The sequence below is a fragment of the Heterodontus francisci genome, chromosome 2 (assembly GCF_036365525.1).
Source record: "Heterodontus francisci isolate sHetFra1 chromosome 2, sHetFra1.hap1, whole genome shotgun sequence".
Lineage (NCBI taxonomy): Eukaryota > Metazoa > Chordata > Chondrichthyes > Heterodontiformes > Heterodontidae > Heterodontus > Heterodontus francisci.
This window is the reverse complement of record NC_090372.1, coordinates 202,935,633-202,957,675: the sequence shown is the minus strand read 5'-3', so window position 1 is coordinate 202,957,675 and position 22,043 is coordinate 202,935,633. Positions and strand designations below refer to the sequence as shown.

Genomic DNA, 22,043 nt, shown 5'->3' with positions numbered 1-22,043 from the left:
CACCTGACCAGATTAATAGGCTTTTTAACAAGAGGCCACCGTAAAAAGAAACTAGTAGTGCCCCGATACTGCAATTTATATTTTTGCCCATCTTCACTTTCCTAATGTTATTTCATACAACGATATTCCTTGAAGAAATGTCTCTGCAGGGATATACAGGATATTTTCCAAATAAGATATTAATTGCCCTTTTTTTGTTGTTGCTTCTGTATGCATTGTTCATGACTGTACTCTTACAAATATTATCTTTCCTAATGAACTTACCATCGACATTTCCAACCGCCTTTAGGGACCGTCTGTAAAGGTGGATCCAGGCAATAGGTATGATAGCTGATGTCACAATCGTCACAGAGAAGCAAACGACCTGGATCGGAGGCCTTCCCACAGGATTCACACACTGTACATTCTAGACATCGCCAGCCTTTACTCAGCACCACTTTGGTGACCTGTGCAGGAGAAAAATAGCTTCAGTGCTTCTCCTCCATATCAATTTTATATGCAGTCAACACCCTAAGCCTCTTGTCTGATAGCATGAAGTAGCACCTGGTAGAACACAGTAGACCCAGGTGCACGGCAATCATTCAAAAGCTAGCCATCCACACATTACAAGCACCAATTCAGAAACATTTCCATACTCACTGTCTGTAGCTGAACATATTAGCACTTGCAGGACGAAGAAAGCTGCTCTATCTACTAGCAGTTAGAGCTGACAACTGGCTGACCTATTTGATGGGAATCAGAAGTGAGCTATGTTCAGAAAAATCCTCTGTGCAAACAACACTGCCAGAGAAGATTTCAAACATGCTAATTAAATAAATAGAAAAAAGTATTAGAAATGTGAGAACATAATGTACAGAAATACTACCATATTGAACGTACTCTCGAATATATTGAATAGTGTGTTTCAGTGGGTCGCTACACTGCATAACCCAGGTTCAATCATTGACTTATACGGAGACAGTAAATCTTAACCAGTGCAGCGAGACAAGCAATGCAATTGACCTCCACATCCTCTGAATTGTCAATCTGTGGAACAGTACCTTGGCACAAATCATCACTCTCAGAAGAGGGGAGAAAAAAATCAGAAGGAAAGAAAATTAAGAGGGAAAACGGGGATGGGGGGGGGGGGGGGGGAAAATGGGGAGAGAGAAATGATCAGTATATTCAATTACTGAACAATAATTAAATGTTACAGAATGTTCAATATAAATGTGCTTCAAATGCATTTCAACAGCAAGGAAGCTTCTAATGCAGTCTACTTAAAATTAATAAAACTATAAAGGTTTAGCGTTGATAAAATCATTTACGTGCACACACATATTTGTAGTTATTTTGTGGTACTTGTCTCTTCATTGAGAATATTTTATATATATATATATATTATATATATATATATATATATATATATAACAGCCCCAACAAACAAATTTCTCTGCAGCACCTGTGGAAGAGCCTGTCACTCCAGAATTGGCCTTTATAGCCACTCCAGGCGCTGCTTCACAAACCACTGACCACCTCCAGGCGCGTATCCATTGTCTCTCGAGATAAGGAGGCCCAAAAGAAGAAAAAGAATATATTGCAAGGTACCATCAAAGCAGTACTATAGGGGTCCAATTAGGACACTCAGTAAGCACCTCCTGAGTACAATTCTAAGTTGCTGATGGGTTACCACGGGGCATTAATGAGGGGCGGTTGGAAAAGGAGAATGTTATCCAGGAATCTACATGCCTAGATTTTGTCATCGAGAGGCTGGAATGAGTGTTGCTCACCAATTTATAAATATGCATAGTTACTGACATGATGTGCTGGCTCAAGAATCAAAGTTCTGAAGAGAAAATTGTTTTGAAGCTGGATTGTATTTGTGAACTGCTAAGTCAGTATTTAAATGGACAGAAATGCAAGTGAAGTAGTGACCTACAGAACTATAAAAGTTTACTACATAAGTTGCACAGGAGGAGACCATTCAGCCCAGTTTCTAATGACTCTTTGATAGTGCAATCCAAAGCAAATCCCACTGCCTTTCTCCCTCCCCCCAGCCTTCCTCTGCTTCAAATATGTATCCAAGTTCCTCTTCCAGGAGGAACATTGAACTGCTTAATCAATTAATTTCTCTTAAAAAAAAAAAGCATACAACAATGGGACCACAGCAATTAGTATTGCATGTATTGGCTGAAGAGGAGCAGAAGAATGTGAACATATTCGTCCATTTGTTTTACTTGACTGATCTGCGTGCAGTATTGAAGAAAATTACTCATGGCGTGCAATAGATTTGCATCTTTTATGGGCAAGACTGGTTCTAATAATTTCTCCTCTCGACTCAGGCGGTGATTCATAATTATTTCAGTTGCAGGCAACAGATCTGATTCCATTTTCTCTTGATGTAATACTCAGTTGTCAGGCTATTGGTGCATGCAGCAAATACCAAATATTGACCGTGAACTAAAGTGTGCTTCCTGTTAAGGAAGTGCTTCTTCATTTCAATTACCAAGGGTGATATTTATTTATTATTTTTTATTTAGAGATACAGTACTGAAACAGGCCCTTTCGGCCCACCGAGTCTGTGCCGACCAACAACCACCCATTTATACTAACCCTACAGTAACCCCATATTCCCTACCACCTATCTACACTAGGGGCAATTTACAACGGCCAATTTACCTATCACCTGCAAGTCTTTGGCTGTGGGAGGAAACCGGAGCACCCGGCGAAAACCCACGCGGTCACAGGGAGAACTTGCAAACTCCGCACAGGCAGTACCCAGAATTGAATCCGGGTCCCTGGAGCTGTGAGGCTGCGGCGCTAACCACTGCACCACTGTGCAGTGTGGGTTTAAAGCAAATTGCGATTTTAATTTGTAAACATGCATGCGGTCCAAAATGACAAACTGAACCCTGGACTCATTTCACTCCCACCTCAGCAGTTCAAGACAATAATTTTTTAAATACCTATTATGAATTTTAAAAAAATATACATTTGTTCAGAATCAATAGCATGCGGTAAGACTGCATCGGATCTTTTAAAAAAAAATGATCGAGGTTACAGAGGAACTTGACTAGGATGTTACCAGGGATGAGAGACTTCTGTGATGAGCAGAGGTTGGAAAAGTTAGGACTGTTGTCCTTGGAACAGAGAAGGTTAAGAGGTGACTTAATAGAGATTTTCAAGATGAGAGGTTTTGATAGAATAGAGAGAGAAAAACCATTCCCTCTGGCAAGTGGCTCAATAACCAGAGGTCATAGATTCAGAATTATTGGCAAAAGATAAAGAGGGAAGATAAGGATAAGGTCTTTGACTCAATTGTGGGGATTTTTAAAGAATTCATTCACGGGGTATAGGCGTCATTGGCCCATCGCTAAGTTGCCCTCAAGCAGATGGAAATGAGTCACCTTCTTGAACTGCTGTAGTCCGTGTGGAGAAGGGATTCCCACAGTGATTATATTTTGTTTTAGCGGCTTGGTACAACTGCATGGTTTGCTAGGACATTTCAGATGACAGTTAAGAGTCAGCCACATTGCTATGGGTCTGGAGTCACATATAGGCCAGATATTAGTGAACCAGATAAGGTTTTTACAATAATCTGGTAGTTACATTGTCACCATTACTGATATGGGCTTTTTATTCCAGATTAAACAAACTAAATTTAAATTCCCAGCTACCATGGTTGAATTTGAACTCATCTCTCCACATCATTAACCCAGATCTTTGGGTTGCTAGTCCAGTAATATAACCACTATGCACAAGTCCAGTAATTTGAGAAAAGCAACACATACCCATGGCAAATTACACAATCTAAGCTGCATCTTACAAATTCAAGGCAAGCAGAAACATCTCTTACCTTAATACTGACACAGTAAGGATGATAACACTGGCCACACTGAGAGCAAACAAGCAGTCGTCCCTCTGAACCTTTTCCAAAGCTTCCACAAACGACACACATATCCTGAAATTAAATTAATCAACAGGTCAAACAATACCCATCTATTCTTGCTTATGGAGAGGAAAGCATCAGATCAAACCTGTACTTCCAGTTGATAGCTTTAATTAGATTCAGGGGATTAATACATATGTTCTTGGTGATACTGGTTGAGTGATCGTTAACTTCCACATCCTCTCAGTCTCTCCACAACATTAAAATTTCTTCAAACCAAGCTTTGTGACCAAAATTTCAGTCACACTTTCTAATAACCCCTCAGCTCAGCATCCATTCCCTTATTTACCTCTAGGAATCCAGATTTTTATTTTCCATTTACAGCTGTAAGTTGACATATGCTGCAAAGAAATTACTGTAGCCAAGATCATATCACAGTGACTATGATCACTTCTTTACTGTCACCGAGTCAAGTCAAACTCAATTTTTAGCACTTGGACTTCTGTTTTTTTAAAAAAAACTAGTGTTTGAATATCCCATTCTTTAATTCCACCCACTTATCATTAAGACCATAGGTTTAAGGTTACTGAATAAATTGCATTCCATTTTTGTCACATGGAAGTTTGAGATTTTTACTGATGTATTGGGGATTACACTCTGTCATCGCCCATTAAAAATGTAAACCTTGCTCATAATACTATCAAACCAAAGAGAACAAAAGATTAAAGCAAAGCTGCAAACCAAACAGTACCTCAGTCCATTACCTAACAGGCAATAGTTTGTTTTTCAGACTGCTGAGCTTTCAGGAATAAGAACATAATAAATAGGGGCAGGAGTAGAGTCCTTTGAGCCTGCTATGCTATTTGGTAAGATCTTGGCTGATCATCTACCTCAACTTCACCTTCCTGCACTATTCATATATCCCTCGATTCCCTTGGTATCCAAAAAGCTATTGACCTCTATCTTCAAAAGACTCAAAGATGAGCATCCAGAGCTCTGAGGACTCACAACCCTTTGCCTGAAGAAATTTCTCATCTCAATCCTAAATGGCCGAGCCCTTATTCTGAGACTGAGACCTATAGTTCTAGACTCCCCAGCTAGGGGGAATATCCCCCCTGCATCTACCCTGTCAAGTCCCTTAAGAATTCCATATGCTTTGATGTGATCACCCCTCATCCTTCAAAATTCTAGGGAATATAGTCCTAGCCTACTCAATCTCTCCTCAAAGGACGATCCCCTGAACTCAGCGATCAGTCTAATGAATCATCAGTGCACGCCTTCTAAGGCAAGTAGATCGTTCATTAGGTAAGGTGACCAAAACTGTACACAGTATTCCACGTGTGGTCTCACCAAGGTCCTATATAATTGTGGTAAGGCTTCTTTACTCTTGTACTTCAATCTCCTTGGAGGGAGAAAATGCTAACATGCTATTTGCTTTCTTAATTGCTTACTGTACTATGTTAACTTTGCGATGTGTACAAGGACACTCAAGTCCCCCGAATAACATTTCCCAGTCTTGCTGAAAATAGAGACATGTTGTCGAAGCTTTTCGTCTTGCACCTATCAGGACGATACGCAAGAATAACCAACGTAAGGGAAAACAACAACTTATACTGCATGAGAAGAGAGTGCTGATTGGTTGGCAAGTGAACTCTGATTGATACAGACGTTGCCATGGCGAATGCACCAGTTTACAATGACTGCCAGTTAACTGCCAAGCTTTGTTTGAAATTTAAACCAGGCAGCTTGACTCTGATGGTCAAGGCATTGCCCTGAGGAATGAACCAGCGAATGGCTATCACTTATTTTGTTCAGCTGAAACAGGCACCATGTGTGTACATGTTCTTTCTGTCTGCAAAGAACAGGCCCTGTGTATTAATATATGTAGCATCCAGTACACACAAATGCGCCACACTGTGAGCCCCACTGAAATCTTAAATTGGTTGTCAGTGTAATTCTGAGCACACTGCGGATTATTTAGCAAATGTTGTCCACTTGCGAATCACATCTAATGTTGGACACTGTGTTTTGAGTTTTGCAAGCATGGGCTGGTTGGGTATGGCCTGTACCTTGCCCGTTGCGAATAGCGGAAGGGACATGTTGCTTGATATGATCCGCCAGTCTTAGGGACGTGCGGCCTACATACCTAGCATCACACTGGCATTGAAATTCATATATCACATTACACATTTGTGTGATAGGCAGGACATCTTTTTGGCCTGACGGCAGCATCCTGTTCGTGGCGAACACGTGTTGCTACTACATAGTAGCAGCATGAAACAGCTAGCTTTACCCGTTGCTCAAATTTTGGGAGACATTACCCTTCCAGGGTAATTTGAGGTAGACTGGGCACATTTCAGGCCAAAAATGACAGCCTTAGGCCTGTTCATAAGCTTGAATGATATACAGCGAGAAATAATCTGATCGGGGTAGCCATCGTCACGCAGGATGTCTTTGATTCACCCTATTTAGGCATCAAACTTGCATGGTGAGCAAATGGCTCAGGCCTTATTTACGAGGTTGCCAATAAGACCAATCTTACAGCGTGTGGAACTGTAAGAATCCCAATGCGTGCTTTGACCAGTGAAGGGAGGTTTGCAGTAGATCGTGGTAGAGAACCCCTTAACAGATTTCTCAACTAGTACGTCAAGGAAAGGAAGCTCATTGGACTGCTCCATTTCAAAGGTGAATTTGAGCGCAGGATGGAGCCCATTAAGACGTACAAATGTGTCCCTTCCACTGTTCGCAACAGGCAAGGTACAGGCCGTACCCAACCAGCCCATGCTTGCAAAACTCAAAACAGTGTCCATCATTAGATGTGATTCTGCAACTGGACAACATTTGCTAAATAATCCGCAGTGTGCTAAGAATTATGCTGGCAACTAAATTCAGATCATCAGTACAGCTCGCAGTATGGCGCATTTGCACGTACTGGAAGCTACATATATTAATACACAGGGCCCTGTCCTTCGCAGACAGAAAGAACATGTACACACAATGCACCTGTTTCAGCTGAACAAAATAAGTGATGGCCATTTGCTGGTTCATTCCTCAGGTCAATGCCTTGACCAATCAGAGTTCACTTGCCAACCAATCAGCACTCTCTTCTCATGCAGAATAAGTTGCTTTCCTTTACATTGGTTATTCTTAAATAGTGTCCTGATGAGTGCAGGATAAAAAGCTTCGACAACATGCCTCCATTTTCAGCAATTCTCAAGTTCTGTACTACCAAATGACTATTTCCCAGTCTCATCATTTAAAATTATTGTTTTTTTATTTTTCCTTTCAAAGTGCAAACTTCACACTTTCCCACATTATATTCCATCTGCCATAGTCCTGCCCACTCACTTAACCTATGACCTTTTGCAACCTCTTTGCGTCCTCCTCACAGCTTGCTTTCCTACCTAACTTTGCATTGACAGAAAACGTAGATACATTACACTCAGTCCCCTCATGTAAATAATTGCAATAGATTAGTACCCTGCTAGTCACAGCCTGCCATCCTGAAAATGACCCATTTATTTTGACAGTCTGTTTTCTGCTAACCAATTCTCAATCCATGCTAATGTATTACCTCCAGTCTCATGAGCCCTAATTTTGAAGACTATGCTGTAAACTGTCATAAACGTATAGGTTTCTGCTCCTCCAAAGTTTTATTATTTAACTGAGAACATTCCTTACCTGTTTTAGAGTAAACTTGTCACTTGTAGAGAACAAAACAACAGTGTTGTGCATTGAGTTTTCATCCTCATCTTTATTAATGATCATTTCCATAGCACCAGCCTACAGTGGAAAATGCATAATTAGTACTCGCCATCTTTTCTGATTTAATAAACTGACACCCTTCTTTAAAACACATGACTCAAAGGGAAATGTACCCAGCTGGCAGCGACCTTTCCTAGTACTGGGGTGCTCCAGTATGGCTCTCGGACGCTGCTTTTATTTAACACTAAGGGGAAATTACTTGCCATTTTATGTGTTCTTTAAACACATTGAATATTCATATATGAATAGGAATGCCATAATCCCATGCAAGAGCAATAATCAGGGATAGCGACTCTCAAGAAAATCATTTTCTGTCAGATGGCAACTCAACCCTTTGTTGCATCATGGACTCAATCGAGTGAGGAAATGGCTGAAGGTCCAATGTCATGCTGGAACATTCCTGGTCTGTATGGCTCAATATAACCCATCACTAAATGTTTTCACTTAATTTACACAAGAAACAACAGTCACGATTCAGTTCTTTCCCCATAAATCCTCAGCACTTCATTCAAATTATTTTTCTTAATAGTAAAATGATTTTAATAGCGTCAGCAACTTAAATTAAATGTGGGGCAATTGCTGTCAAGTTCAAATCTGCTCTTGCCTGGTTTCAGCACATGCTTGAAATTCCAGTAGAGGCTGCTGGGCAACAATTAAGAACAAGAACCTAGACCATCTAGTACCAACCTGTAGGGCACCCCAGCCCCCCAAACCTCCCTCGTCATCGTGGTAGAGAGCAGTTAGATCAACATAGACAAGAAATCAAAGCTGAAGCCTTACTGGGGTGTTTGATCCACACCATTCCATGCAGTTTAACCAGAGTCATCAGTGGCAGATCCTCCCATTATTTTCTGAACATAATTCTATCAGGCTTCTCTGTGCAAGATTTTGCATTAACACCAGTTCCTAATCTAAACAGCATTAGTCAAAATCAGAATGTACTGCCTTGGTGAGAACCTCAAACTGAAAATAAGACCAAGAGCTGAATGACGCCCCATCTCCCAGCCAAGGTTCATGTACAATATGGAAGATCAACAAGGGGATATTTATTAAAATATGAATCAGATAAATACATAAGCTTAAAATGTATTTTTTGACCTATCCTCCTTTCATTTTGGTTTCAATATTTTTGTTTCAACTGGGACCTAGTGATATTACACTTGTTTTGGAGAAGTAAACATCTTGGAATAATGCAGCTACTAGGGATAATTCTGCTGTCTCATGGCACAAAGAAATCCAATTTCAATCAATACTGATATTCATTATTTCAACAAGTTTCCATGATTTTTGTCACAACAATTCATTGAAGTTGTCTTAAAACTCCTCCAAACAGTGCTTTTTTAAAATCAACCAAAAGAATTCTTCTAAGTAAACTGTTTTGCTAAAGCAGGTAAAATAGGAGAGGGGGTGTTAATCTGTTAAACTGTGTATCAATTGTTTGATTATATGCAGCCGGAGGGTGTTAATTAGGATCTGACTTGAGGACTTATAAACAGACACGAACTGAGACTGGTGGACAGTTTGAGTGAGGAGCTACATGTTTGTCACCCTTTTCCTCTGCACAAGAAATGTGAAACTGAGTAAAGACAGGCTCCAGCTTCAGCCTTCCCTAACAAGCTTTCTGGAGTTTAACAGGGGGGAGGAGGGGATAGTGCATGGGGGAAAGAGAATTTCCTCCTTAATTAGTTGTACTGTAGAAAAAGCTATCCATTTATCCTTGCTCCTTCCAGTAAATCTTAGAAAAGCTCAGGTTGCTAAACTCAATTGGCGAGAAGCAACTGAAAAGGTATTTAACAGATGCAATTGATAATACTGGGTAATTATGCAACCACAATTGTCAAAGAAAAAGGGAAGGCTTCCTTTACTCCCACCTTCCCAACGGGGAAGTAACATTTTAGAGTGCAGCCAAGTGATAACATTACAAAACAAGCCAGCAGGACCTGAAGATAAAGTTACAAGAACAAAGAATGTAGCAGAACACACAGTTGACAGAGCAAATAAAATGTCTTTCAAACTGAGTAACATGGCCAGGATCAATTTGGCAAATAAGGTTACACTAGAACATTATCAGCAGCAGCAAGGAAATAGACTAGTTGGTAGACTTTTTATCACAGATCTGAAACGTTAACTCTGTTTCTCTCTCCACAGATACTGCCAGATCTGCTGAGTATTTCCAGCACTTTGTTTTTATTTCACATTTCCAGCATCCACAGTATTTTGCTTTTATTTTAGTTGGTACAGTAATCTCCCTTTAGATAAATAAAATCCATCTTTAAATTCAGAAATAGAAATAAGATGTACACTTACTCCTGGTGTTATAGTCGTGCCAATCCCATTTTTCAGTTTGGATCTGCCTCTAACTCCCCGACCAGGGTGGCCTGTACCACGTGGCCTCTTCTTCCCAGGAAAGCCAGCACCACGACCCTATTGAAAACAACACTTCAGAAAGTCCTGTTTTGCATACAATGCACCCACAATAATTCTCAAGACTAATAAGAACCTGTATTTATAAAGTGCCTTTAACATAATCAACCATCCCAAGGTGCTTCACAGAAGCATTATAAAACAAAATACGACAGCAAGTCACAGAGATAGTTGGGGATATGACTAGAAGCTTGGTCAGAGGTAGGTTTTATGAAGTGTCTTAAAGGAGGAAAGTGAGGTAGGAAGGTGGAGAAGTTTAAAGATGGAATTCCAGAGCTGCGGACCCAGGCAACTGAAGGCACAGCCACCATGGTGCAGTGATTAAAATTAGGGCTGCTCAAGAGGCCAGAAGTAGAGGAATGCAGATATCTCAGAGGGTGAAGATTACAGAGATAGGGAGGGGCCAGGCCATGGAGGGATTTGAAAACAAGGATGAGAAAGGTCATCGACCTGAAATGTCAACTCTGCTTTTCTATCCACAGATGCTGCCTGACCTGAGTATTTCCAGCATTTTCTGTTTTTGTTTCATTTTCCAGCATTCACAGTATTTTGTTTTTGTATAAGAACTTAATTTAGGTGTTACTTAACCAGGAACCACTGTAGGTCAGCGAGTGATAGGTGAACAGAATTTGGTGCGAGTTAGGACATGGGCAGAAGAGTTTTGAATGACCTCAAGTTTATGGAGGGTAGAATGTGAGGCGCGAGCCAGGGGTGTGTTATAGTAGTCAAATCTGGAGGTAATAAAGGGATGGATGAGGGCTTCAGCAGCAGAAGGGCTGAAGCAGGGGCAAAGTCAAACAATGTTATGGAGATGGAAATAGGCAGTCTTTGTAATGATAGATATGTGGTTGAAAGGACATTGGGGTCAAATGTGAAACCAAGGTTGCCAAGAGTCTGGTTCAGCCTCAGTCACCAGGGAGAGGAATGGAGTCAGTGGCTAAGGAGCAGAGTTTGTGACGGGGGCTCTAGTCTTCCCAATATTTAATTGGAGGAAATTTCTGCTCATCTAGTACTGATGTCAGATAAGCGGCCTGACAAACTAGAGATAGTGGCGAGGTCGTGGGAGCTAGTTGTGAGTTAAAGCTGTGTCGTCAGCGTATATGTGGAAATTGACATTCTCTTTTTGGATAATGTTGCCGAGGAGCAGTATGTTGATTGGAAATAGGAGGGGATAGAAATAGGATGGATCCTTGGGGGATCTTGGAATACAGAGTAGAATCTCAAAATTTGTCAATGACATCAAACTTGGAGTTGTGGCAAACAGTGAGGGTGATATAAACCACCTGCAACAGGACATAAACAGTCTAGCAGAATGGGCAGACAAGTGGAAGATGGAGTTCAATAGTGACAAGAGTGAAGTGATGTATTTTGGCAAAAGGAATAGGGAAAAGGCAATATATACTAAATGACAGTTCTCAAGGGACCTGGGGTGCATGCACATCATCTTCGAAGGGCATACTGAGAGAGTGGTTAGTAAAGCATATGGGATCTTGGGCTTCATAAATGGAAGCATTGAGTACAAAAGAAGGGAAGTTATGCTAAACCTTTATAAAGCTCTAGTTAGGCCCCAACTGGAGCATTTATTGCCCATCCCTAATTGCCCTTGAGAAGGTGATGGTGAGCTGCCTTCTTGAACCGCTGCATTCCATGTGGGGTAGGTACACCTACAGTGCTGTTAGGAAGGGAGTTCCAGGATTTTGACCCAGCGATAGTGAAGGAATGGCGATATAGTTCCAAGTCAGGATGGTGTGTGACTTGGACGGGAACTTGCAGGTGGTGTTCCCATGCATTTGCTGCCCTTGTCCTTCTAGTTGGTAGAGGTCGCGGGTTTGGAAGGTGCTGTCTAAGGAGCCTTGGTGCGTTGCTGCAGTGCATCCTGTAGATGGTACACACTGCTGCCACTGTGCGTCGGTGGTGGAGGGAGTGAATGTTTGTAGATGGGGTGCCAATCAAGCAGGCTGCTTTGTCCTGGATGGTGTCGAGCATCTTGAGTGTTGCTAGAGCTGCACCCATCCAGGCAAGTGGAGAGTATTCCATCACACTCCTGACTTGTGCCTTGTAGATGGTGGACAGGCTTTGGGGAGTCAGGAGGTGAGTTACTCGCTGCAAAATTCCTAGCCTCTGACCTGCTCTTGTAGCCACGGTATTTATATGGCTACTCCAGTTCAGTTTCTGGTCAATGGTAGCCCCTGGGATGTTGATAATGGGGGATTCAGCCATGTAATGCCATTGAATGTCAAGGGGAGATGGTTTGATTCTCTCTTGTTGGAGATGGTCATTGCCTGGCACTTGTGTGGCGCGAATGTTACTTATCAGCCCAAGCCTGGATATTGTCCAAGTCTTGCTGCATTTCTACACGGACTGCTTCTGTATCTGAGGAGTCACGAATGGTGCTGAACGTTGTGCAATCAGCAGCGAACATCCCCACTTCTGACCTTATGATTGAAGGAAGGTCATTGATGAAGCAGCTGAAGATGGTTGGGCCTAGGACACTACCCTGATGAACTCCTGCAGTGATGTCCTGGATCTGAGATGATTGACCTCCAACGACTACAACCATCTTCCTTTGCGCTAGGTATGACTCCAACCAGCAGAGGGTTTTCCCCAATTCTCATTGACCTCAGTTTTGCTAGGGCACCTTGATGCCATATTCGGTCAAATGCTGCCTTGATGTCAAGGGCAGTCACTCTCACCTCACCTCGAGTTCAGCTCTTTTGTCCATATTTGAACCAAGGCTGTAATGAGGTCAGAAGCTGAGTGGGCCTATCGGAACCGAAACCAAGCGTCACTGAGCAGATTATTGCATCCAGTTCTGGTCACTACACTTTAGGAAGGATGTGATCTTGAGAGGGTACAGGGAATATCTACCAGAATGGTTCCAGGGATGGGGGATTTTAGTTACAAGGATAGGTTGGAAAAGCTGGGGTTGTTCTACTTAGAATAAAGGAGATTGAGGGGAGATTAAGGATGTAAATGCGTTGGAGACAGTACAGAGAAGATTTACTAGACTAATACCTGGAATAGGCAGGCTGTCTCACGAGGAAAGACTGGACAGGCTAGGCTTGTATCCACTGGAATTTGGAAGAGTAAGAGGCAACTTGATTGAAACATACAAGGTCCCGAGGGGTCTTGACAGGGTGGCTGTAGAAAGGATATTGCCCCTTGTGGGAGAATCTAAAACTAGGGGCCATTGTTTAAAAATAAGGGGTCGCCCATTTAAGACAGAGATGGAGAAATTTTTTCTCTGAGGTTGAGTGTCTTTGGAATTCTCTTCCTCAAAAGGCAGTGGAAGCAGAGTCTTTGAATATTTTTAAGGCAAAGGTAGATAGATTCTTGATAAGCAAAGGAGTGGAAGGTTATCGGGGGTAGGTAGAAATGTAATCAGTTCAGCCATGAATTTATTGAGTGGCTCAAAGGGCCAAGTGGCCTACTCCTGCTAATTCATATGTTAGTATGTATTTAATAGAAGTGTACAAGATTATGAAAGACTTAGATAAGTTAGACAAGGAAATATAGTTCCTGTTAACTAATGGTACAAGGTCTAGGGGACACAGATTGATGGTTTTGGGCAACAGATGCAGTGGGAACATGAGGAAGAACTTTTTTTTTTAAATGCAGTGGGTGGTAATGACCTGGAACCTGCTACTCTCAAGGGTAGAGGAAGCAGAGACAATCAATGACTACAAAAGGAAGTGAGATGGCCGCTTGAAGGAAATAGACTTGCAGGGCTATGGAGAACAAGCAGGAGGGTGGGGCTGACTGAATAGCTTCGTGGAGAGCTGGCATGGATTCGATGTGCCAAATGGTGGCCTCTGTGCCATAAATAACTCTGACAGTGTTGACTAACAAGGGAAGTTGGGTGGTCAATAGTTTAATGGAAATAGGGTCGAGACAGCATGTGAGTGTTTACCTTGTCTCCCTTGACTTACTTTGCAATAAATGAAAAATGACAAATAATGGTGTGTATGTAATATTAAAAATAAATTTAAGAGGTAAACATTCTATCAATAACTATTCAGAATAAAACTGAATTATCTACCTTCAGGATTGTTTTCCTTATTCCTTGAACATGTTTTATGCTTTAAACACATTAGGATAAATCTATCTTCAATTCAGATGATGGTAATTACAAGAACAGTGTACTTTAGAAGCTGGCAAAAAAATGTGATTTTCTTCCAAAAACATGCTGCATATTAGTTGTAGCTCTTAAATTAGTTTTTAGTTCTTGATGGGCCATGTTTGCAAATTAAATATTAACCTGCAAGCATCAAGAATCAGCAATAAAATGGAGAGAAGAGGTAATTGGGAGCTACACTCAAGGAATGAGGGAGCATCGCCATGTTACTGCCAACTAAATAGAGTTTATAAAAATATTTAACTTAAGGCTTGCCTCAAGGACTTAAATACTAAAAGTTAGTTCTAAAAAATCTACGAATCACTCCATGAGGCTGATGGAGCTTAAAAATAAGACATTGCTGCCATTTCTTTTCAATAAATAGTAAGACCCTCCTCTTCTGCAGTCACTCGTTCACGTCTTGGGGAGAGAAAGGAGAGAAATAGCTCCAAGGGATTCAGTCCTTTCCAGTACCTTGTGCAAATGCACATTTTTCGCTTTGGAAGGTCAGACAACAAGTATGAAACAACTGTTCAACTCTTGGCAAACATTACAACCATACCTGATCTGTCCTGCACTTCAAGCCAGGTCACTGGAAAGCAATCAATGGCAAGATCTATGACCAATTATTCCTTCCCCTAATCTGGACATCTAACATTGTTCCAGAGAGGCAGCAATGTTTTGGTGGAATATGCTTTTGGTGGTTATATTACATTAAAGGCATCCATTAGTGCAGTTGTTAATGATGAATGGACTTTTACTTTCTATGATAGTTTCTAACCAAGCAGATCCCCACAAGCTATGCGAAATATTTTGCTGTTTGAAAGGGAAGAGGGAAAAAGGGACTCAAGAATCAAAAAATATTACCGTATAGCTATGCATGTGTTTCATTCCTATCAGTATTGCATGCCAGAGATCTAAAAATACCTCCACAGTGAAATCCACAATCAATCTTGAAAGGGTGCAGTAGCAGATAACATCTTTCCCCATAATCTCTTCGAAAAGATGTTACAGATTACAATTTTAAGGTCAACAATCTTGGATGGGTTCCAAGGATAACTCTAACCAATAAACAAAATTTGATGCCACTACTAGAACAGCATGAAGGTCATTGAATCAAACAGTCAAAACTGGTACCACAGCACAAGAAACTCTGTTACTTACTTTTCTAGCAAAGTGACTTTCCATCTCTTGAAAAAAAAAATAGAAATAAGCAGCAGATACTGTTGCTTGTAAATGTTATTTTCAGACCATGAGACTGACATTTTGTAGCTCTACTTTTCATCCAGTCATCTTGGGTACATAAATATTTGGAAAGTAATCTGCATACGCCCTAAAATGAGTCAACTGACACTTTGGGCCAGATGAGAGCTAATCTGATCCGGCTATCTCTGACAAAATACTTTAGCATAAACAACTTTCTGGAATCAGAGATTCCAGATGACTTTTTGAATGAGAGATCTTCAACAGTCTTAGTTGCCCACAAGTCAAAATCGGAGATTCAAGATGCTTCACTCAGCATTTAATTCTTTTCCCATTACTGGGGTAAATGGACCAAACAAAGAAGAGGTAGTAACAAAGACAAGTACAGATGGCAGAGACATTCAACATAACCTTCAATAGAAATTTATGGTCTCACTACCACAGCATCCAACTCCCTCTTGAATGATTTGAATTTTTGGCACAAGTATACTACCCAGATCATTATTAATTACCTTATCTGAAGTGTTTCCTGACATCCTCCTGAAGTGGTGTTTTGACTAGCTTGTACCCATTGTCTCATTGTGTTTTGTTCTATTTTTAATACCTCTATGAAGCCCCATCCAAAACAGAAGAGTGTAGGTTTTTAAAAAAAATAACCTTTCCCTCATAACTTAGTTTTATGAAAAAAGGGATCGATCTAGTAGATCTTCTTTCCAAATTGCTTCATGCCTTATTAATTACTTTAGAAGTGCAGTCGCCGTTATGTGGACAAACACAGTTGTCACTTTGTGCACAGGATCCCAGAAAAGGTAAGACAGACAAATAACCATTAATGTGTCTTTTCATTTGTCTGGATGGGTGCAGCTGCAATAATAACTCAAGAAGTTTGACACCAACCAGGAAAAAACATTTTGTTTAATTAGTACTTCATCCACTTGTGTAAACATCCATCTCTACCACTAGCATACCATGGCTGCACTATGTACCATATACTACCCATGGCTTCCTCTGCAACACCTCCCAAACCTGCAACCTCCACCACCTGTAAGGAGAAGGACAGCAGATGCATGGGAAACCCATCAGCTCCAAATAATACAACATTAGATATATATCACACTTCCTTCATCACTGGGTCAAAATCCTGGAACTTCCTACCTAACAGCATTTGTGGAGCACCAAATGACCTGCAGTGGTTCAAGAAGGTGGTCCATCACTAACTTAAGAGCAATTAGAGAGAGATAATAAGTCCCTGCCTTCCCAGTAGTGACCACATCTGGAGCACGAATAAAGGAAAAACTTGCACAGGCAGACGGCCTTGGTTTAACATCTCATCTGGAAGTTAGTACTTCTGGCAATGTAGCACACTCTCAGTAGTGCACTTAAGTGTCAGCCTGAATTATATGTTCAAGTTGCGTAGTGGTGCTTGAAGCTACAACCTCTGACTCAAGGTTGAAAGTGCAACCAACAGAGGCAAACTGAAGAACCTCAACATCTGGTAATAAGCTTACCTTGTCAAGTTCCATTATTGAGCCATTCTGGCTGATCAAAAGCATAAATTTGCGTAGTTTAGATATCGGATTGCTAAATCCACTATGAAATTTGACTCCAAGGCAAATCATCCTGCAGCCAATTCAAGACCAAAGAGACCACTCTCACTTCCACTTCCCAATAACAATTCCTAGTTTGACAACTGAAAGCGTGGATTTGAGTCCCAAGTAGGCAAACAACAGCTATTAGGAATTCCTCATAAGCAAAGATGCGCACAGTTGACCATAAAATGGACAGGAGATACAAGGAAATATTCAGAGAACATTGTCTGAATGGTTCAGGATTGAATCACAGGTGTATCACAAAAATGATATCCAAGGTGATTGAGAACTGTTCTGAAACTAAGTACCAAATACAATGCAAGACTCATAACAGTGATCAAAATAGGAACACTGGTTAATAGTGACATTGAAACTAATCACTGGATACCAGGCAAGGCCAACAAGAATGGCCCTTTCAGAGCCTAGACTAAAGTAGGAGTCTATATTAGTTGCATTATCAAAAATAGATGGGATGAACAGCCAAGATCTTGATAGCTGACAAAATCAATCCAATGGATTTAATTGAGACATATGGATTCAACAGAAGACTTTCCACAGCTGACTACATCTCTGTGTAGGTCCTAGCCACTACAGCACTGGGCAAGTAAAGTTTCCTGGTCAGATACTCCCGTAATAGCAGAGAGAAGGCATCTGTCAACATAACTTTTGTAGTAATTCAAGACAAGATCAATACTTTTGCAGTAGAGAACTTTGAGACAGATAATACAGTATTGGAGATGTGTCATTGCTGAGTTCTTGGGACAAGAAATGAAGATGATTGCCAGGTTGTAAATAGCCTGATGATTTCTCCTCAGCCACATGAAATGGTACATGATCAGTCCTGACTGGTGCTCCTGTATTGGATTAATCCTACAACTATTTGAAATACAGACCATCACAGTGCACACCAATGTGTTGAACAGACACCCTAACTTCAAGAATCACTTTCCAGTGCTTTAGCGCTTCTCAACATGTCTTTCCAGAGAGATAATGATAAGTTTAAAAGTAGTAACTAGTAAATACCTAACAATTTCTACAAGTGTTTATGACTGAATGTACAGAACTTGAAACGGGCAGCAGCCATATTAAGGAGGAAGCTACAATTTTTAAGCCAAGGTATTTTAAATTGGAAGCAATAATACATTTAGTGTAGAGAAAATAAGTTTTAGTAACAGTATAAAAGAAATACTGAAAACAAGACTTTGGTTACAAATTTGAGCAACTGCCAAATCTGCCTTTGGTAAAAATGTAGGACTGGTCTCTCTTTGCGATTGGCATGCTCTTGCTGTAATCCAGAGGATTTTGGGCATATTATAACATAGGTTGAAAACAAGAGAGAAAAGCACTGCACAAAGGCATCACAAAATACAACACTGTCCAAGATTTGCAGCATGAATGCATTTCTTACTTTTTAAATATTTCACAAGAAAGGTAGTTTTATTTTAGCAAGAACAAATTAACTAAGTCAGAAAGTAAATGAATTCAAATGAAGCTGATCAGTGTGAAGATGTACTGACTTGTGCTTATGGAGACTTAAGGCAGTTAGTAGAAGACTGTCCTCTGGAATGGTTGTAACATGCTGTGCCAATGATAACAACACTCTTCCAGTTAAATCCCAAGCAAAGTTATTACAGAATCTTCTCATTGGCTAGTAGTATACGAAGGTGAAGTTTCAGTTTTAAGCAAGGAGGCAGTTGATAAATACTTCATAGGTTGGGGAGTGATAAGTAGAAATAAAAAAGGACAAGCAAGTTTAAATAACTTACTTGCATAAGGTGGTCGCTTTAAAAAAATAAACTATATATTTTATCAAGATTATAATTAAGATGCATCACATTGAAGGACACAATTTATCACAATTAGAAATTATCTTTTTTAAGCACAATAAATTTATTTTGTACTTTTGTCATCTTCTGTTAGAACATAGAGATTGAATTCTGATTTTAATTCCAATTCAAATCTAAATAATTTAAATAAATGTTTCCCGTTATCTACTAAAAGTCCCCCAGGTCAATGGAATTCCACCCAAAGCCTTGAAGCATGGTGGCCCTGCCAAGCTCCATGAGTTTTTCCACAGCCTGCTGGGAACAGGGCAGGATTCCACAGGATCTTTGTGATGCCATTATCACCACCTTATACAAAAACAAAAGGAGAAAAATCAGACTGCTCCAACTACCGTGGGATCATCTTCCTTTCTATTGCTGGGAAGATCCTGGCTAGAATACCTCTGAACAGGCTTGTGTCTACCATTGTGGAATAATACCTCCCAGAGAGACAGTGTGGTTTCAGAGCAAACAGAGGCACCGCAGACGGTATTTGCATCAGACAGTTATAAGAAAAGTGTTGTGAGCAAAACAAAGGCCTGTTCGTCACTTTCAATTACCTCATCAAGGCATTCAATACTGTGAGCAGTGATGGACTTTGGAATATCCTTGTAAAACTTGGATGCCCACCCAGGTTCCTGGCCATGGTGAAGCAGTTTCATGAAAATCAGTACGGACAAGTCAAGCAAAACGGTGACCTCTCGAGTCTCTTCCTTATCTCCAATGGCATGAAGCAGGGATGTGTGCTGGCCCCGACCTTATTTAGCATCTTTTTCAGCATGATGATGCAGCAGGCAACAGAAGACCTTAAGGAGGGAGTTTACATAGGTTTCTGGACTGATGGAGGCCTTTTCAACCTCAGATGTCTTCAGGCTCACACAAAGACGCAAGAAAAACTCATCCGTGAACTTCTTTGCGCTGATGACTGTGCTCTCCTGGCCCACAGTCAGTCAGACCTGCAACGCATAACAACACATTTTTCCGAGGCTGCACAACTGTCCGGACTAAGAATCAGTTTAAAGAAAACTGAAGTCCTGCATCAGCCTGCACAAGAATATAGACTACCAAGCATAGCCATCGAGGGAACCGAGCTGAAGGCGGTCAGGCAATTTACTTATTTGGAAAGTGTCATCTCGTTTGATGCCACCATAGACAAGGAAGGGCACAATCGGCTCCCAAAAGCAAACAGAACATTCGGCAGACTGTACAAACATGTGTGGAGCAACCACAGCCTCAGAGCAAAGACCAAACTGAAAGTGTACAAAGCCGTAGTCCTCACCACCCTTCTGGATGGCGCAGAGTCATATACCGCCATCATGTATGCCTTCTAGAGCTCTTCCATTAGCATCCTCATAATCTGTTGGCAGGACTGCATCACAAACACTTCAGTCCTGGAAACAGCCAACATCACCAGCATCGAGGCCATCCTCCTGCAAAGCCAATTGGGCTGGTCACATTGCCCCGATGGCTGACGATCGTGTTTTATGGAGAGCTGACCATTGGTAAAAGGAACAGAAGGGCCCCATGCAAACGTTTCAAGGACTCAATAAAGAAGCCCCTCTCTCTCTGTGTGCCACATCGATCATTGCCAGTGGGAAGTGCAGGCCACAAATTGTGGTGCCTGGAGATGCTACATCAGGAGGGCTACAGACATCTTTGAGACTGAGCGAAGAACCAGCATGGAAAAGAAAAAGATAGATCGATCCAATTGCCCCCAGCAGCGACTAGACCTTCACTTGTACCCGCTGTGGGAGAACCTGCCGGTCACGGATAGGCCTGACTAGCCACCAGCGGACCAGCAACCGATGAGTACAACCTTCACAAAATCTTCGCCGGGGGCGGCACAGTGGTTAGCACAGCAGCCTCACAGCTCCAGCGACCCAGGTTTGGTTCTCGGTACTGCCTGTGCCGAGTTTTCCCTGTGACCGCTTGGGTTTCCGCCGGGTGCTCTGGTTTCCTCCCACAGCCAAATATTTGCAGGTTGATAGGTAAATTGGCCATTGTAAATTGCCCTTAGTGTAGGTAGGTGGTAGGAGAATTAAGGGAAGATGGGGATGTGGTAGGGAATATGGGATTAATGTAGAATTAATATAAATGGGTGGTTGATGGTCGGCACAGACTCGGTGGGCCGAAGGGCCTGTTTCAGTGCTGTAACTCTCTATGACTCTATGAAGAAATGCTAAGAGAGAATTTTAATACATTTTTTTCCACCATCTACTAAAGGTTTAATCTCCCTCATTTCTTTAGCTAGAAGTTCAAGTTCACTGCTGCCCTTTCACTGATGCGCCAAGGGCAAGAAAGAAATATATATTTAGTGCTGCAATTTTGATTTCCAACACTTCCTCACTGCTGTATAACGATTCTTGTTGTGCACTGCTTTTTAGTTTTTTGACTGGGGCAGAAAACATTGAGATTTTGAATGCAACAATACCTTAACAGAATCTAAAGCAGCTGGAGTGACATATTTATATTATGAACTTGGACTTTCAAAGAATCACTAAAACTATAACCACTGAAACATTGTTCTCATTCATTCAACCTTCACATACATATATCAGTACAAATGTAGCACAGAAATTGGCAGAGGGGCTTGACCATGTTCAGGTCAACTTGGAGCAATGCAACCCGTTATCTGCAGCCAACTAGTCAAGACAGTAATACTTTGTGAAAGCACGTAAAACTGCTCTAAGTGCCTTACAGAAGCTTACAGAAACCCTACTCGTGCTGGCTCATGAAGTGGTCACTTCATGAATACACAAGGTTTAAATCTACAAGAGTCAATACAGATTTCAAATTTGGGACATTAGTGCCAGGGACTAAAGATATTTGCCCAGTTTGGTTAGTGGGTTAATACTGATGTACGAAAGAGTACTTGATAGAGGTCTTTCAGATAGTAGCATAGCTGCATTTAAGAGAAAGCTAGATAAGCGCATGAGGGAGGAAGGAATAGAAGGATATGTTGATAGGGTTAGGTGGAAAGGTGGGAGGAGGCTTGTGTAGAATATAGATAAGTTGGGCTGAATGGCCTGTTGCAATGCTGTAGAGACTAACTCTGATGTACTAGATGAGGTAAATTGTATTAACTAAATAAAAGGAAAGCTTCACCACGATTTTTCAAAAAAGTGACTGACTTTCAGAAAAGAATCTACAGAACTTTCCACAGTTGGATGAAGAAAGGTGAACAGCAAAAAATGAACCTTTGCTCGGGTGTATCGCAGAATCAGTAGCACTATCGACAAGAGGAAAACAAGAACAAG

General features: G+C 41.2%; 1 protein-coding gene across 17 annotated transcripts in view; it reads right to left on the bottom strand.

The window, feature by feature from the left end:
* Positions 1-22,043, bottom strand: part of kmt2ca (lysine (K)-specific methyltransferase 2Ca) — a 460,534-nt gene that overhangs the window by 148,027 nt on the left and 290,464 nt on the right. For all 17 annotated transcript variants that reach the window (XM_068015025.1, XM_068015031.1, XM_068015029.1 and 14 more), the window contains 4 exons: positions 9,941-10,057; positions 7,550-7,651; positions 3,836-3,940; positions 265-446 (listed from right to left, as the gene is read on the bottom strand). In XM_068015025.1, coding sequence (XP_067871126.1) covers positions 265-446; positions 3,836-3,940; positions 7,550-7,651; positions 9,941-10,057 — 506 coding nt within the window. The remainder of the gene's footprint in view (positions 1-264; positions 447-3,835; positions 3,941-7,549; positions 7,652-9,940; positions 10,058-22,043) is intronic.